The sequence below is a fragment of the Panulirus ornatus genome, chromosome 55 (assembly GCF_036320965.1).
Source record: "Panulirus ornatus isolate Po-2019 chromosome 55, ASM3632096v1, whole genome shotgun sequence".
Lineage (NCBI taxonomy): Eukaryota > Metazoa > Arthropoda > Malacostraca > Decapoda > Palinuridae > Panulirus > Panulirus ornatus.
The window spans coordinates 33145267-33163085 of NC_092278.1; the positions used below are offsets into that span (position 1 = coordinate 33145267).

The 17819-nt window shown below is 47.0% G+C and overlaps 1 protein-coding gene across 4 annotated transcripts in view; it reads left to right on the forward strand.

The window, feature by feature from the left end:
* LOC139765648 (probable cytochrome P450 301a1, mitochondrial) overlaps positions 1-17819 on the forward strand; it is an 84384-nt gene that overhangs the window by 62600 nt on the left and 3965 nt on the right. Inside the window, exons 1-9 of one of the 4 annotated variants that reach the window (XM_071693345.1) lie at positions 5218-6447; positions 10396-10795; positions 11174-11438; positions 12066-12182; positions 12596-12672; positions 12939-13137; positions 13423-13693; positions 15871-16037; positions 17741-17819. In XM_071693345.1, the coding sequence (XP_071549446.1) occupies positions 10396-10795; positions 11174-11438; positions 12066-12182; positions 12596-12672; positions 12939-13137; positions 13423-13693; positions 15871-16037; positions 17741-17819 (1575 nt within the window). In that variant the 5' untranslated portion in view covers positions 5218-6447. Of the gene's footprint in view, positions 1-5215; positions 7816-10395; positions 10796-11173; positions 11439-12065; positions 12183-12595; positions 12673-12938; positions 13138-13422; positions 13694-15870; positions 16038-17740 lie in introns of those variants that run through there. The other 3 variants (XM_071693343.1, XM_071693344.1, XM_071693346.1) reach the window with 3 other exon arrangements.

A 17819-nucleotide genomic window follows, 5' to 3' on the forward strand; every position in this document is an offset into this window, starting at 1 on the left:
GCTGCTCAATTACGAACGTATAGTGATATGGTTTCGAGTAACGTCACCATGAAAATGTATCGAGTGTGAAAAAGTGACAAAGTGAAGTGGAAAAGTGACATAGTGAAGTGATTAACCAGGGACACTGAAATGATCACCTTCGCAACCCAACTTGATATCAAGTCACGCATGCTGCTCGTCCAACGCAAGCTGCACTCCTCGCCTCCCACAAGCCACACTCCTCGCCTCCCACAAGCCACACTCCTCGCCTCCCACAAGCTGCACTCCTCGCCTCCCACAAGCCACACTCCTCGCCTCCCACAAGCTGCACTCCTCTCCTCCCACAAGCTGCACTCCTCTCCTCCCACAAGCCACACTCCTCGCCTCCCACAAGCCGCACTCCTCGCCTCCCACAAGCTGCCCTGTTGGAATATGTCTCGAGATCTACAATCCATTTACGAGACATTAACACCCAATTACGAGACTTTCCACCCCAAAATACGAAACCTGCACCCACTGGCGAGATCCGCCACCCACTTAACGCGAACCTCTCCCACCCAATTTTCGAGATATACCCCACCCAGTGTGCGAGACCTTCCACCCAACTTACGAGACAGAAAAAAGAAAAGAAGATCCCATTCCTAGGGACACAATGTGGGACTTTTTCCCAGCGATATGCCCCAAGACCCATTCCCTGTGACCTATTCCCAGGACATGCTCCTAGGACACATTCCCAGGACACACTCCCAGGACACGCTCAGAGACTTGCTCCCAGTGGCCCACGTATGGGACATACTCCCAGGACCAGCGCCCAGGACACACCCTCGAGTCACAGTCCTACGACACACTTCAAGCATACTCTCTCCTGGGACACTCCCATGGCGCCTTCCCAGGTCACAACCCAAGGACCTACTGCCAGGACACGCTTCCAGGACGAGCTCTCCCAGGCTACATTTCCAGGACAGTCTCCAAGGTCACATCTCCAAGACACATTCCCCAGGTGGCATCCCAGGTCACAGTTGCAAAAAAAATAAACTCCATCTTTCTCCCAAGCCTTCAGTCAGCAACCACACACACACACACACACACACACACACACACACACACACACACACCACACTCCTCCCCACCCACCTCACTCACCACCACACCTCCGGCGTAACCCCAGGGATCTTTCCCCTCCTCCTCCTCCCCTACCTAAACCCCTTCCCATGACCCCGAGCAGGGAGAGAGAGAGAGAGAGAGAGGTCTCTCTCTCTCTCTCTCTCTCTCTCTCTCTCTCTCTCTCTGAGTTTTATGGGACTCTTGTTTCGTCGGCAGAGCTTCAGATCTGCCCCTTCCCCCTCTCAAACATTAGGGGTTGAGGTGGGGGGTGTGTGTGTGAGAGGAGGTTGGCTGGGGAGGGAGGAGGAGGAGGGAGGGGGTTGTTAGATTGGAGGTGGAGGGGGAGGAGGAAGGGAGGGGGGGTTGAGTTGACGAGGTCGGGAAATTCTCCATTCTCCGGGGCTCATATATTTCACCTCGGGTGGGGGAAAAGAGGAAGGGGGAGATGTTCAAAGGCCTCTGGTGCAGCCACGGGCCCCTCCCCCAGACCTCGGGGCCCCAGGGAGATCCTTTCGCCCCACCCCACCACTTCTCCTTCCCTCCAAGACACCCGCAGTCCCGTCAAGATCACCGCAGCTCAGGAGGGAAGGAGGGGGTATGGCCCACAACAACTGATGCAAAGGGAGGGAGGGAAGGGAAACCAGAGGGAGTCCCTCCAAAAGCCCGTATATATATATATATATATATATATATATATATATATATATATATATATATATATATATATATATATATATTATTTACTCCTTCCAGTGAGTGAGGATATCCGGGAATAAACCCAGGATCACGGTTTCTATGGAGGGGGAAAGGACTCGTTTTACAGCAAAGAAAATGTGTCGTCGTCTTGTATATATCATAATAACAGAGAATTCCGTCTCCTATTGTGGTCTTCCAGATATTAAAGGTCGCGAGGGAGGAGAAAAAAAATGGGTATGGGGGCCATTACAAGAGGACGCAGAAAACTCTATAACGATAAAGATATCGAACATAAAACATGAAGAACGAAGTCGAAGACCCATAAATGGGGGGGCGCCTGCTATCCGTTTTCTATTCGGTGTGACGTAGTTTTTTCGCGATGCCTTGAGGGGAGGGACGTAGATAGCAGGAGCCCATGCTTCTTACAATATCTAAACGAGTGATGATTGGGTAAAGTACAGAAGCAGTAATAGCATTGCTGACCATGATTCAGCATGGGGTAGACCTGCGTGAGTTCGAATCTTGGGCGCGGCAGCTGGCCCACAACCAACCCTCCCGAGCTGTTCATCCTTCCCTCGAGTCTGCATGATTGTTGGGTACGTAGCTTAGGCTAGGGTGTGTGTGTGTGTGTGTGTGTGTGTGTGTGTGTGTGTGTGTGTGTGTGTGTGTGTGATTAGATTTAATGACCTTAAAACCCAAGGTCATTAAGCCTTAGAATCCGCAATGTATTTTATCGTAAAGTACAGAAAATGTTTCTGCTAAATGCGTAGAAAGGTACCATTTATTCAGTACCCCCGACTTTGGCCTTGTTGTCCTAAATGAAGGGGGGGGTGGGGTGTGGGGAGGGGGGGGGGGGGGGTTGTGAGGGAAATCACCACCCGCCCCTCCTCCTCCTCCTTCCTCCTCCTTCGCCGACCCTGCCCCATTTTCATCCACTAATGGTCCAACCATTTCCTCTACGCATTTGGCTTCCGTCTTCTCTCTCTCTCTCTCCCTTTTATTATTTGCTCTTCTCTTGTTTTCTTAATCCTCTTCGTAGATTTTACGTTGGCACTTTTTTTTTTTTCATATCTTCTCCATCATTTCTCGTGATGTTATCTGTTAATAATTCAGGGTATTGTTATCGATCTTGGGTGTATCGGGGGAGGGGGGTTTCCTTTATCTTCATCATTCGACGTTATCTACATCTACCAATTATCTACAATTCTTTTCTTCACAACGATTAGCCCCTGATTAGCCCCTGCCCTCCATTTTCTTGTCTCCCAGTCTCCTTCGAGAGGGTGAACGTATATTTCTCCTTCTTGTGAGCTGTAATTAGGAGTTAAGTCACGTATCTTGAGCAATATTTACATCTACGACTTAACCAGGCTCAATTCTTTGAAGATACTGATGCCTGGTTGTGGATAGAAGGCATTGGTTTACGGCGCATGCAACAATTGGGAGTTTTTACACCGTCAAATGAAAGGCATGTAAATATATTTATGTAGGCCAAACTGGTAAGACTGTAACTGTCATTGACAGTCAGTACGGACAAGTATGATCATATATATATATATATATATATATATATATATATATATATATATATATATATATATATATAAGGTATAAGTTTGTTGAGTATTCCTGGGAAATTATACGGGAGGGTATTGATTGAGAGGGTGAAGGCATGTACAGAGCATCAGACGGGGGAAGAGCAGTGTGGTTTCAGAAGTGGTAGAGGATGTGTGGATCAGGTGTTTGCTTTGAAGAATGTATGTGAGAAATACTTAGAAAAGCAAATGGATTTATGTGTAGCATTTATGGATCTAGAGAAGGCATATGATAGAGTTGCTAGAGATGCTCTGTGGAAGGTATTAAGAATATATGGTGTGGGGAAGTAAGTTCTTAGAAGCGGTGAAAAGTTTTTATCGAGGATGTAAGGCATGTGTACGTGTAGGAAAACAGGAAAGTGATTGGTTCTCAGTAAACGTTGATTTGTGGCAGGGGTGTGTGATGTCTCCATGGTTGTTTAATTTGTTTATGGATGGGGTTGTTAGGGAGGTAAAAGCAAGAGTTTTGGAAAGAGGGGCAAGTATGCAGTCTGTTGTGGATGAGAGAGTTTGGGAAGTGAGTCAGTTGTTGTTCGCTGATGATACAGCGCTGGTGGCTGATTCGGGTGAGAAACTGCAGAAGCTGATGACTGAGTTTGGTAAAGTGTGTGAAAGAAGAAAGTTGAGAGTAAATGTGAATAAGAGCAAGGTTATTAGGTACAGTAGGATTGAGGGACAAATTAATTGGGAGGTAAGTTTGAATGGAGAAAAACTGGAGGAAATGAAGTGTTTTAGATATCTGGGAGTGGAATTGGTAGCGTATGGAAGCGGAAGTGAATCATAGGGTGGAGGAGGGGGCGAAAGTTCTGGGAACGTTGAAAAATGTGTGGAAGTCGAGAACGTTGTCATGGAAAGCAAAAATGGGTATGTTTGAAGGAATAGTGGTCCCAACAATGTTATATGGCTGCGAGGCGTGGGCTATAGATAGAGTTGTGCGGAGGAGGGTGGATGTGCTGGAAATGAGATGTTTGAAGACAATATGTGGTGTGAGGTGGTTTGATCGAGTAAGTAATGAAAGGGTAAGAGAGATGTGTAGTGATAAAAAGGGTGAGGTTGAGAGAGCAGAAGAGGGTGTTTTGAAATGGTTTGGTCATATGGAGAGAATGAGTGAGGAAAGATTGAGAAAGAGGATATATGTGTCATATTTGGAGGGAACGAGGAGAAGTGGGAGGGAGACCAAACTGGAGGCAGAAAGATGCGAAAAAGATTTTGAGTGATCGGGGCCTGAACATGCAGGAGGGTGAAAGGCGTGCAAGGAATTGAGTGAATTGGAACGATATGGTATACCGGGGTCGACGTGCTGCCAATGGATTGAACCAGGGCATGTGAAGCGTCTGAGGTAAACCATGGAAAGTTCTGTGGGGCCTGGATGTGGAAAGGGAGCTGTGATTTCAGTGCATTATACATGACAGTTTGAGATTGAGTGTGAACGAATGGGGCCTTTGATGTCTTTTCCTAGTGCTACCTCGCGCACATGCGAGGGGAGGGGGTTGTCATTTCATGTGTGGCGGTGTGGCGACGGGAATGAATATGGGCAGACAGTATGAATTATGTACATGTGTATATATGTATATGTCTGTGTGTGTATATATATATATATATATATATATATATATATATATATATATATATATATATATATATATATATATATATATATATATATATATATATGTAAACGTTGAGATGTATAGATATGTATATATACACATATGCAGAACCTTCACTTTACCGTGCAGAAGTATATGCAGCAATCACCAATGGAAAGAGAAAATAAAAACGGTGCTTACTTTCGTTTCTTACATCCTCAGACAGAGCGGGGGAAATACAGGAGTTGAAGTTCTTAAAAGTACAGAGGTAGCAGTGAGGCAGGGCTTCATTAATCCCCGTGGAGTGCAGATGGCCATGTAACCTGATGAATGACCTCCCTCTCCTTACATTGTCTGTGGACAGATTTATTCTGGTGGGTACGTCTACATAATCATTTCAGTTGACAGTTTGTTACGTCTAAAATGGCCAAGGGATATATTTACATTATGATCAAATGTGACTAGAGATCAAACATGATTTGATTACATTTCTTTCACTGAAACGATTTGATTTAGCCATCGTCTTAGCTCCTCTCCAGTCGACATGGTGATCAAAGGCTGCTGAATGTTGAAATAAACCTTTGCCTTGTATACCTGTCCCAACGCTATTATGTTGAGATCCTAGTCTCCAAATCCTTCCCCGATTGTCTGATATAGAATTAGTTACAGTCTTTACGTGGGACTTTATAAGCAATACCTTTATTATTTGATGGGCAAATCTTTGATAAGGACTTTCTTGGTGGGGGTGTCATATTTGAATACTACTTGTACATTAAGTTCTTTGAGAATGTGAGCACATTCGAGAAATTCTCATGGAAGGGAAGAACAAGGGTTTTTCAATTACGTTTAGGTTCTAACTTATTATTTTGGCCACATTACCGAGCTTTAAGTTTGTGGTTATCGAGTTGAATATATATATTTTAGGTAGCCTTTAAAATTACGTTAACATAGAAAACGTACATAATATTAACTCAAAGAAAACAATTTAGGAGTAACTATGCTTATCTTAAATCAGTATAAACCTGTTATCCCTGGGCTGGATGTCGAGATATTCAATCTTTAGGGAAATATTTAGAATGGCTTCGGTTTCTAATCAGTTTATTTTTGCAAAACCTCTTATCAAATTAATTCCATATGGAAAAGACAAGTGAATGAAACCTTGGAGAATGCGATCTGAAGTAAAGGATAAATGACGCGTCGTACATAATCTCGGCCATTCAGCAATGACCTTGAGCCTTGCTCAAGATAAGATAGGACATCGTTAACTTAAGAGGCAGAGGTGTTCTCAGCAGTTGGATTAGTGAGGAGGGAGGTTGTGGGGAGGCTCCTGGTAGCCAGTCCCCATGTTGTTGAGAAAGGCAGGCAGCCTCTTCACCAGTGGACAGACAGCAGTGGCGATAAGGATTTGACCGTCGACCACTACCGTCCACCTCTTTCCCAGCTTTGTTTGCACTGTTACCTCCTTTTCACCACGGCTCATCTACACGGTACTTGATTTACACCCTTCCTCATTGACAAAGGACCTGGTTTATGCCTTGACTTATTTACATGGTACCTCGTTTACACTGTGTTTAGTTTACGTTGTTCTTCGTTTACGCCGTGCCTCGTTTTATCTGTGTTTCGTTTACAATGTATTCCATGTTCCGTTTACATCTTGCTTCGTTTACACCATGCCTTGTTTACGTCGTTCCATGTATATGATGTCCCTCGTTTACATCAAGCCTCATTTACACAATACCTCTTTTGAACTGTACTTCGTTTACAGACCGCCTCGTTTATACACTGCAATTCATTTGTTTTCGTTTACACTTCACATTGGTGATGGCGACAGTGTTCCTGCTTACACTGCCAAGCTATCACGTAGACATTGTTGCTCACGTTTCTGACAGATAAGAGATAAGAAGAGAGACGAGGATGGAGGGATGGGGTAGGGTAGAGGGAGACAGGGCTGATAGTGGCCCAGTGAGAAGAGATAGGGATGACCTTCACACTGCGACCCCTCATACCTGTCAGTCGAAAGAGGCGGGGGTGAGATTGACTCCACTCTCTCTCTCTCTCTCTCTCTCTCTCTCTCTCTCTCTCTCTCTCTCTCTCTCTGTTTGCGAGATAGAAGCGACACTACGCCTGCGACTCACTGCATGTACGAGACTTAAGACCCAACCGTCGCTTCCTGCAAGCAGCCACATCGATACCCACCACACAGTACGTACGTGGCGTGCCCCTCCCTGAAAAAGGAAGCTGGACACGTTTGCTGCTGGAGGAACGCGTGACACACTTTGATAATGACTGCCACCTTAATCTCGTCCTTGTATGGTGAGGGTACACATCGAGAGGCGGGAGGAGCTTGTCACCAAGGCCTCTACGAACGGCCGGGCCCCACCCAGTCAGTCTTCCGCGGGGTCGCTAGGCTGATAGGAGCACATACGGGTCTCGTGATCAGAATGATGCTCGAGGGAGGAGAGTAAACACGCCGATCTCAGTGTAAGGCTGATAAGAGACGTACAGTCCATCCATCCCCCCAACCCTCAGCAACTGTGTGGAAACTCTCGAGTCAGCACGAACTTCGTCGACACTACTGGGAATAGCACTGTCCTACCCTGCTCGTGAAGCTACACCACACACACACACACACACACACACACACACACACACATACCCAGAGACCTTACTTCAGTGGACGTCGTAGTTGTGGTTGGGTGTGTGTGTGTGTGTGGATGAGTGTTGCTAGCAGGGAGCTGCGCACCCAGACTTGCACGTGAGGTGGGCTGTTGACCACGACCTGGACACCTCGGCTACAGACACAGTTGCTCATAAGATGGTGCATCGCCGCCGCTGAGGTCAAAGAGTTCCCCACAGTGAGTATTACGTGTGGTGTGACCCACAACCTAGGCAGTGTGTCAACGTATCTCCTGTAAACATGATCTTATTCTCTTGTTATCTGTGAGTTTTACGCTTCTTATCTAAACTTTCACAAAAATGGAGGGAAAGATAAATGCCAGATGACGGAATGAACAATATTGCTTCGCTAGAGTCGTCAAGGTGTTGACATTTTTTTTTTCTCTTTGCCTGCCGTCCGCCTGAGCCACCTGTTGGCCAGACCTCAGGTTCTGCTGTCTGAGGTTGACACTTAAGAACCCCTTACCTCTTCCCTCCATACACACACACACACACACACTGTATTTCCTTCTCGAGTGTTATCTTTCTCTCCATCTGACACTTGCCCAGTCCGTGACGAGCTAGTGCAGACAGACCTTAGGGAGTCTAGGAGCCACTGCACTCTGGTGCGGCCCCCCACCCGTCCATCCAAAGCGCCGCTCAGATCGGAGTCTCCTCCAACAAGACATCAAAACACATCCCGACGCTGGGTCAAATGAGGAACTAAACTACGGTTGTGATGAGAACCAACGAAGTGTTAAACGACATAGCTACACACAGATGAGACATAATCCTCATAGTGTATCTCTCAGACATACGTAGATGAGATACGATTCTTCTCATGGAGTCTCTCTCAAAAATACACAAGTGAAACACAGGATCTCCTCCAACCGTACCGCAAACATATGTATAAGAAACACAACCCTTCTTCTGGCATATCTCCTAAGCATGTGCAAATAGGACTTAAACCCCTTAAAGAGTATTGATCCTGCACGAGCGATGCTTTTTCTTGTCGGGGGGCCAGACCCTTATCAGAGGGAGATACGAGTTCTTGCATAACGTTGATAGGTTGACGGTGTTTTTCTGTCACCTCACCCTGACGGTGTAGCAAGGTTAGTCTCGGCTGACGTGACGGAGACACATGGGAAAGCCAGATAACAAAAGACCTAATGGACTATGACGAAAGTTATCTTCTGGAGAACAGGTATAGTATCTAATAGTCCTAATCTATATAGCTGGAGGGGTATTTAGACGTATATAGACGCCGAATCGCTTCGGTAGATCACTTTGGGAGAACCATCATCATCTACGGATCTGTAAGGAAGATAACTCGATCTCGGTGGGTCTTCGACGAGGTTACCTTTCGGCATTTCTGTAAGTCTCTGCTGGTCTGTGATTTCTGGGGTTCACTTCGGGGTCCTGCTTATCGCTGGCAATTCTCAAACAAGAACGGTTCCTTCATGGGATTTTAATGATGGTGACTCCATTTCTTCTTTTTTTTGTGTGTGTGTGTTGGGTAATGCGTACGATATTTTAACCTTCCATTTTCACAGTCGATAGTCGGGTGTGGGAGGGAAGATGGGGGGAGGAGGGCTGTGAAGAACAGAGGGGAAATGTGGGGGTTAAATCTAGAGTGTACCAGGCTGAAGGATCATTAAGGCAACTGTAAATCGAAAGACTCAAATCCTCCTCACCTAATTCAAACCTACTAATCTATCCAACCTAACCTAACCTAAAATAGCCTGACCAACCTGACCTAACTCCTACTAACTTAACGTAACTCGATTAACGAACTTTACCTAAGTTATTTAACATAACTTCCTTAATCTACCCAGCCTAAGCTAGTCCCACTCTTTTTCCCTTTTTCCACCTTTCCCCCGTCTACGCTGCCTTTTCCAACTTTCCCTCCACTTCTACCACTCTACTTCTACCTTTCCCACTTCCTCTCCACCTTATGAAAGACATAAATAAAAAAAACACTTGAACCAATACAAGGATGAGCAGCCAAACGAATTCCATCACTCAGAAATGAATCTTGCAAAAAAAAAAAAAAAAATGCAAAAAGATTTGTTTTCTCTAAAAGAAATGGAGTCTGATATTTAATCAAATTTTTCAAAGTAGATCATTTTGATGATATGATGGTATACAGATGATTCATTCACGTTAGGCGGAGGTACAAAGACCAAAAATGGCTGACTGAAGGGTGAGATGTTATACAGAGGCGGACAGACGTTTCTTTACCAGTAGAGTCACTGAAAACCGTCAATATATTAAGAATATAAAACTGAACAGATACACGAATGGTAGCAAATGTCATTCAGTAAGCCTGTCCCATCAATGACCTTTTAATATGCACGTACTTCAACTCCTCGATTTCATAAGAGAGTTGCTGCATCAGCGAGGAGGATGTGGTGTTCCGAAGGACATCTCGCAGCCCTTGTGAAAGACGGACTCGCTTCTCGCCTACGAACAAGCGATTATTTCCCGCCAAGTCCAGGTATGTGGCTCCCGTACAGCAGCGAGTCTCAACGCGAAGGGGACACCGTTGAGCAGGTTAACAGACATCAGTTCGTCCAGTCCTCCTTCCACTGAGCATTAACGAGAGATGAAGTTCCCTCCTGTGAGGGGGGAGGGAGCTCCTGAGCGGTTGTAGAAGAGAAGAAACCCCTCTATAGACCGACCTGCGAGGCGCTGGTTTATTAAGCTTGGTCAGTGCTGGTGGGAGGATAGTGGGAAGATGAGTTGGGGAAGACGAGTATTCATTCTAATTTCCTTCGTAGATGCGGGCGTGGAGCCACCTGTCTCGCCCGTCGGCGTCGGCTGTGATCCTGGGTGGCGGAGGATTCCCCCTGGGGCTCAGGTCTTCCCTAGACGTCCGCCACAGGGGAGTGTCCCAGTGCAAACCAGCCGAGAGGGAGCTGTCGCAGGGCAGCAAACCTCCAGCAGCTTCCACGCACCTCCAGGGATCTCCTGGCCCGCCCTCCCCATACCTCGAAGCCTACAATCTGATGGAGGAGAACGCCGATATCATCTTCGACCAGGACGACATGATGAGCGAGAGGGCCTACGACGCGGCCGCCACGCCAGGAGACGAGACCCAGCCACGACCAGCCTGCCAGCTGCCCGGACCACGGTCTTGGCCCATGGTGGGGTGTCTGCCCTACATGCTCACACACAAGGGTAATGTTAGGGCATATGGCTGGTGGTTAAAGACATCAACATAGTAGTAGCACACACACACACACACACACCTAAGATATGGGGGATCCTACGAACGTAAAACTCCCTCTTCGTACACAAAAGGATGAGATTAAGACATACCAACACAGACTTGTACACATGGGTGATCATGTTCATACAGAAGTATGATGCTGTTCCTATTGTATATCTATACATTCACGTGTGAGCCTAAGTGACAAAGTATGCCCCATTGTCTTTGATGGTGTTCTTCATAACCATCCTACAGATTATGGTTCTTATCAACTGAAGCATTCACTTTACCCTCATCCCTTAACATGAACATGGCTGACTTCCTCCTGCTCCCTGTTTCTCCGGCAGCCTTCGACCCCCAGCGGGTGTACCTCTTCTGGGAGGCAGTGCGTAAGGAATTCGGTCCCATCTTCCGCAAAGACATGCCCGGCCATCCTTACCTTGTGTTCATCACGCAGCCAGCAGACCTGCAAACCCTCCTCCGCTCCACCATGTACAACCCCCTCCGGCCCGGCATGGCCTCCCTGAAGAAGATCCGCACTGACGGTGGCGCAGACGGGAACACTCACGTCCACGACCACCTCTTCAGAGGCAAGGCGGGCATCCTGGCCGAGTAAGTAAGCGTCGTCTTTTACTTCTACAACGTCCCTTCAGGAGGTGGTGGGAGGTTCCCAAGGGAGGGACTGGTGTGGGTGGGGCTGCTACAGTGGTGAGGTAAAAGGTGATGGTGCTTGGCTGGGGATGAGGCTACTGTGTTGGTGAGTCTGCTGGGGTGAGGTTCGGGCTGGCTGCCAAGGTGAACCAGTTGCCGGAATAACATCTAGACAGTAAATAAGGGTGTTAGATCCTGCTAGGAGTAGTTTTGGGGGACACTAGAATAGTGTTAGGGTTATTAGGCTTTAACTAGGTATGTCAGGTGGTGGTTTATTATCCTAATTATTTCGGATATGATTAGCCAAATGGTTCTCAAGACTAGAACAAAATGTCTTGCTTTCTTGTCAGTCAGTTCTGTTTAATAGATTTCTTCCACGAATACTGTCAGAGAGATGGAATTATCGGCTATTAAGTATCAAGTCCATAGATGGCGCTCTAAAGCCTTGTTCCAAATTCAGTTAATAGATGGCGTTAACTCCGTATAAACAGTTCAGTCGTGGCTGTTCGTCGTCTTACTAGTCTGCTGTCTTTAGAATCAAGTGGGTCCAATGCAGTCTGGTGTTACAGCTGTTCCCGTGTTGTGCAGACAGGCTGAAGAGTGGTGGCGTGTGAGACGATGCGTCCAGCGGCCCGTCACCAACCCACAGATAGTCCACCGTTACCTCCCTCACATGGACGATGTGGCGAAGGAGTTCGTCGACAGGTTGGTTGGGTCGTCCGCCCCCCCCACCCAGTTCCTCCAGTAAATCCTGGAGACCATATGTGTGTTTGTGTGTGTGTGTGTGTGTGTGTGTGTGTGTGTGTGTGATTCGTCTTGTGTATTCTATAGTCCTGCTTTATATGTGTGACTCGTCTTGTGTCATCTATAGTCCTGCTTTATATGTGTGTGTAGGGTGTAGGATTGTGTCTATGGAAGCTATAGGACCAATGGATGTTTTCGTTAACACGAACGAGGAAATACTTTATGAACGAACCACCTTGTTCACCTTATGATTCAAGTTTCTGGATGCGGCGATAATTCTCTGCTGGAAACCTTGCTTAATTGCGTAAGGTGGGAGATAGACGTTCGTGGACATGTCGAGGAGATGATTTCTAACATAGCCTGGCCTCTTCCAGGATCCGCTCGCTGAGGGATGAACGAGATGAAGTGCCGGAAAGTTTCAACAGTGAACTCTACAAGTGGGCCTTCGAATGTAAGTGACGCGATGCTCACCTCTTTTTTCTTGCTATAAACACCAAATGTCATTCTCTCTATACAGTCACTTGTTTACGGGAGAGGTAATCTCACGTGTGTCCCTTTGCTTATCATTCGCTATCTCGCATTGCTATTCTATCCCGTATTTCTATTCTTTTTAGTGTATAGATTAAGCCCAGTCCTTCATATAGTTCTTATCTCTATCATCCGTGTTTCGTACCCCTCTGCAAAATGTCTTATCTCTTATCATCTTCCCGGCCACAGCTCTGGGCACCATCGCGCTCGACCGCCGTCTTGGATGCCTGCAGGACGATGCCTCGGCGTCGTCCCGGCCGCTGCGCCTCATCCAGCTGGCCAAACAGCTTCTGGGGGCACTGCACGAGACCGAGAACATCAAGCTGTGGCAGTACTTCCCCACCGCCTCCATCAGGAGGCTCCAGGAGGCGCATCTCGTCTTCACCGAGTGAGTCAAGGATCTATACTGAAGGATATCATTCCTATTTCTTGATCTATACTGAAGGATATCATTCCTATTTCTTGATCTATACTGAAGGATATCATTCCTATTTCTTGATCTATACTGAAGGATATCATTCCTATTTCTTGATCTATACTGAAGGATATCATTCCTATTTCTTGATCTATACTGAAGGATATCATTCCTATTTCTTGAACATCTCTCTTTTCTTCGCGGCAATTTCTTCCCAGTTCTTTTACTCACGTCTCTTTCTCCCCCTGCGTCTGACAGCGTGGCCTTGGAGGCCATTCGCGACACCGAGCGTCTGTTGGCCTCCCGTCGGAGCCACAGCACCAGCGGTAGCCCTGGCCTCGCCTCCGGTGGCCTCTCGTGCCCCCTCCGCCACCAGGATCTCGTGTCTAGTCAAGAGGTCGGTCTCGAGGAGGCGGAGGCGGGAGAAGAAGCCCCCAGCCTACTGGAGACGCTGCTCGCGACGCCGGGGCTCTCCAGGGAAGACGTCCTCACCTTCCTGCTCGACATGATAGCCACGGGCATCGACACGGTAAGCAACGCCTCACTCATCTCCTCACAGGTAGGAGATCAAAAGGCAACGTTTGGAGATAGACAGGCTGAGATTAGATTAGATAGATAGATAGATAGCCTGTCTATGACTTCATCCACATAAGTTCCCCAGAGATTGACCTCGTCCTCAACATACGATGGCTGCCATGGCCCAGCCAGACCCCCGACACTGGGGAGGAGGCAGCTTTGGAGATGTAGTTTCTAAAACTGGTCAGCTTGTGCGTGAGGTTAAAGCTGCGGTGTCTAAATCAAGGCCTGATGTCCTGAGTAGCGATGTGTATTGACGTCTAGCACATATCTGTACTTATCTATCCAGTCCCTAAACATCTATCGTGGACAGTGATATGTACACACTTTCTTGTGGTAATTGCAGCGACGGCCAATAGATGGCAGTGGCTGTCACAGGCTGCGTATTCTCACGGCCGCCATGTTTCCTTTTTTATAATGCCACACTATTATGCTCTTCCTCCGTGCAATGTTCTGGAAACTCGCAAATACCTCCCCCGGAGCACCAGGGACAAAAGTAATGGCAGCAAATAACAGAGGGCGATGTGAGGGCGGGTTTTACTGCCTCCGACGCCCCCACCGCCAGAGAGGTGATGTCTCTTTGTCGAGAGTGGAATTTCGTTGTATATGTGAGGGAAAATAATGACATGATTTGCACATCATCTGTCCGAGATACATTCACATATTTATGAACGTTTATGGACAGATCGAAAAAAAAGCACTTATTACATTATTGATAACTTTATTGTTTCTCGAAAATACTTTAAGATAATGCTTCAAGTACTTTTAAGATAACGTTTACAGTGTGAATCCATAGGGATGAGTTAAAGGAAGGTGCTGTACACATTGTGAGATCGTATATATGGTCGTAGAATTGTCTTGGAACATGAGAAGAACATGTTCAACTTTTTTCCTTGATCTTTCAATAGTCGGTAGTAAGCTAACGTTTGCGGCCTTAATGTAAGCTAACGTTAGCGTAAGTTAACGTTAGCGGCCTTAATGACGCCCTGGGCATCAATGGAACTAAAGCCTAACTCGATGGATACGGGCGACTAGGGACCTCTTGCCTGTCCATCTTTAAACCTCTTCTTTCCCTTTTCTTTTTCCCCCCTTCGTTCGAGATCCACTTTCTCTCTTCCTCGCCTCACTCCCAAAGGGTTTCCCTCCAACGCATTCTTCAGCTCTACCAAAACTACCTTCCCTACAGTCAACGGTCCTTAAGAAACATAGTTTCGTCTCCCCCATTCTGTTTATGTCGAAGGATCCAGTCAAAGGTCCACATCAAGGCCGGACTTTAGATATAGAAATATAGAAACAATGATGAAACGGGGAAAAGGAAGGACAAAATTACGAATGTATATATAGGAAGAAAAGTCTGACCATGAAGAAGAATGCATGGACGAAGCCCCATCATATTAGGGAGTTTCTTATCTCTCATCATGATCAAAACTCATTGGTTGAGGGTTGGTCTAACGCCAGAGAACACCTGTTCCCTAAGTACACTACGTGGTGTGAACACCTGTGCCCTGAGCACACCAGGTGGTGTGAACACCTGTGTCCTAATCATAACACATAATGTGAACATCTGTGCCCTAAACATAGCACATAATGTGAACACCTGTGCCTTTAGCACACCACACGTGATGTGAACACCTGTGTCCCGAGCACACACCACAGGGTATGGACACCTGTGCCCTGAGCACACCACACGTGATGTAAACACCTGTGTCCTGAGCACACACCACAGGGTATGGACACCTGTGCCTTTAGCACACCACACGTGATGTAAACACCTGTGTCCCGAGCACACACAACAGGGTATGGACACCTGTGCCTTGAGCACACCACACGTGATGTAAACACCTGTGTCCTGAGCACACACCATAGGGTATGGACACCTGTGCCCTGAGCACACCACACGTGATGTGAACACCTGTGTCCCGAGCACACACCACAGGGTATGGACACCTGTGCCCTGGGTTCACACCACCTTTGGCATCATCTCATACGATTAATAATGTTGTCTTGAGAGGCTAAACAACGCCACCCCCTCGGGAGAAACTCGAACCTAACCCCTGAAATTCCTGATACGACTTCAGGACTTCCTCCCCATACGATGACCATCAGTTTTCTCTTCTGTTCCCCCGTCAGGCGAGCCACGCCGTGGGCAACATGCTGTACCTGCTAGCCCGACACCAGCAGGTGCAGACGAGGGTGAGGCAGGAGATCGGCGAAGTGATCGGGAGGCCCGACCGGCTCACCCCAGACCACCTGAGCCGCCTCACCTACACCAAGGCCGTCTTCAGGGAGACCCTCAGGTGGGTGTGTGTGTGTGTGTGTGTGTGGGGAGAGAGAGAGAGAGAGAGAGAGAGAGAGAGAGAGAGACTGGCTTGGGTGCGTGGAATAAGACGTCTTGCGTATAGGGAGGGATGAGTGTGTGAGGGAGAGAGAGGAGTGAGTGAGGGAGAGAGAGGAGTGAGTGAGGGAGAGAGAGGAGTGAGTGAGGGAGAGAGGAGTGTGTGAGGGAGAGAGGAGTGTGTGAGGGAGAGAGGAGTGTGTGAGGGAGAGAGGAGTGTGTGAGGAAAATATGAATGTGTGTGTGTGTGTGTGTGTGTGTGTGTGTAATTACCTATTTGTACCGTACTGGGAGGGAGTTCAACACTCATGTGGCCCCCCATCTCTTAAACTTTCTATCACACAAATTCTTGAATTCCCGTATGCTGTCCGAATTCACCATTTCATCACTCAGTATGTGTAATCATCTATTTGCAATTACCTATCGGTAATCACCTATTTGCAATTACCTATCTGTAATCACCTATTTGTAATTGCCTATCTGTAATCACCTATTTGTAATTGCCTATCTGTAATCACCTATTTGTAATTGCCTATCTGTAATCACCTATTTGTAATTGCCTATCTGTAATCACCTATTTGTAATTACCTATCTGTAATCACCTATTTGTAATTACCTATCTGTAATCACCTATTTGTAATTGCCTATCTGTAATCACCTATTTGTAATTGCCTATCTGTAATCACCTATTTGTAATTGCCTATCTGTAATCACCTATTTGTAATTGCCTATCTGTAATCACCTATTTGTAATTACCTATCTGTAATCACCTATTTGTAATTACCTATCTGTAATCACCTATTTGTAATTGCCTATTCCTGCGGTAAGTGGGGATATTTCTGCACTCGTGGAGCCTCATCGTTTGAACTCTCTTCACCACTAACGAGATTTTGCCATTAGACAGAGCTAGCGCGTAGTGCTCACCGTAGGAAAATGTACGGCTAAGGGTAAAGAGTGAGAAGACAAAACTGTTTTCGGATGTTGTGTTCAAGATGGAAAGAGTGTGTGTGTGTGTGTGTGTGTGTGTGTTCGTGTGGGCTGCATTCCAGCAACCCACATGTATATGAGACTAAAAGAAAAACAAACACCAGACTGAGCCAAGGAGGAGAACTTGACAGCCAGGAGTAGTGTGTGTGTTTATGTACGAAAGGTTGCAGAGGCTCTTTGTATAAAACTGTAAGACACGTGAATGGCCCGCACAAAAACATACGAGCGAGGGGCCCTTAACCAAATGGTTTTCAGCAGACTGAGACAAATGGACCTGGTGTTCCGTAAGGCGAACAAGGTCTTGGAGGGGGTGTGAGTGAGGAGGAGGAGGAGGTGGTGGCGCCCCGTAGATGGAGGCGGCGGTGGTGTGGAGAGGGACGGGGGAAGGAGTCCTCCTCAAGGGGGTAATGAAGGGAGACATACGGAGGAGGGTTTGAAAGGAACAGAGGTCTCGAGGGGGGAATGCCAAGCCTCCGTCCGTCTGGTGGTGAGACGGACGAACGCACTGGTCTTGCTGGCAAATCTTAATTAAAAAAAAACTGATAAAAATGAGACTATCTACAACCGAACATTAATGACGTGATTAGTCTTAGAAGCTTTCTATACGAAACTTGTGGAGGTGGTGTGAGTGTACGTGACCTGGCTGCCTCCCTCACTTTCGTCTACCTCCTCCCGTAGGATGATGCCGGTCAACGTTGGCATCGTGAGGCGGCTCAACAGGGACACCGTTCTGGGCGGATACCTTGTGCCTAAAGGG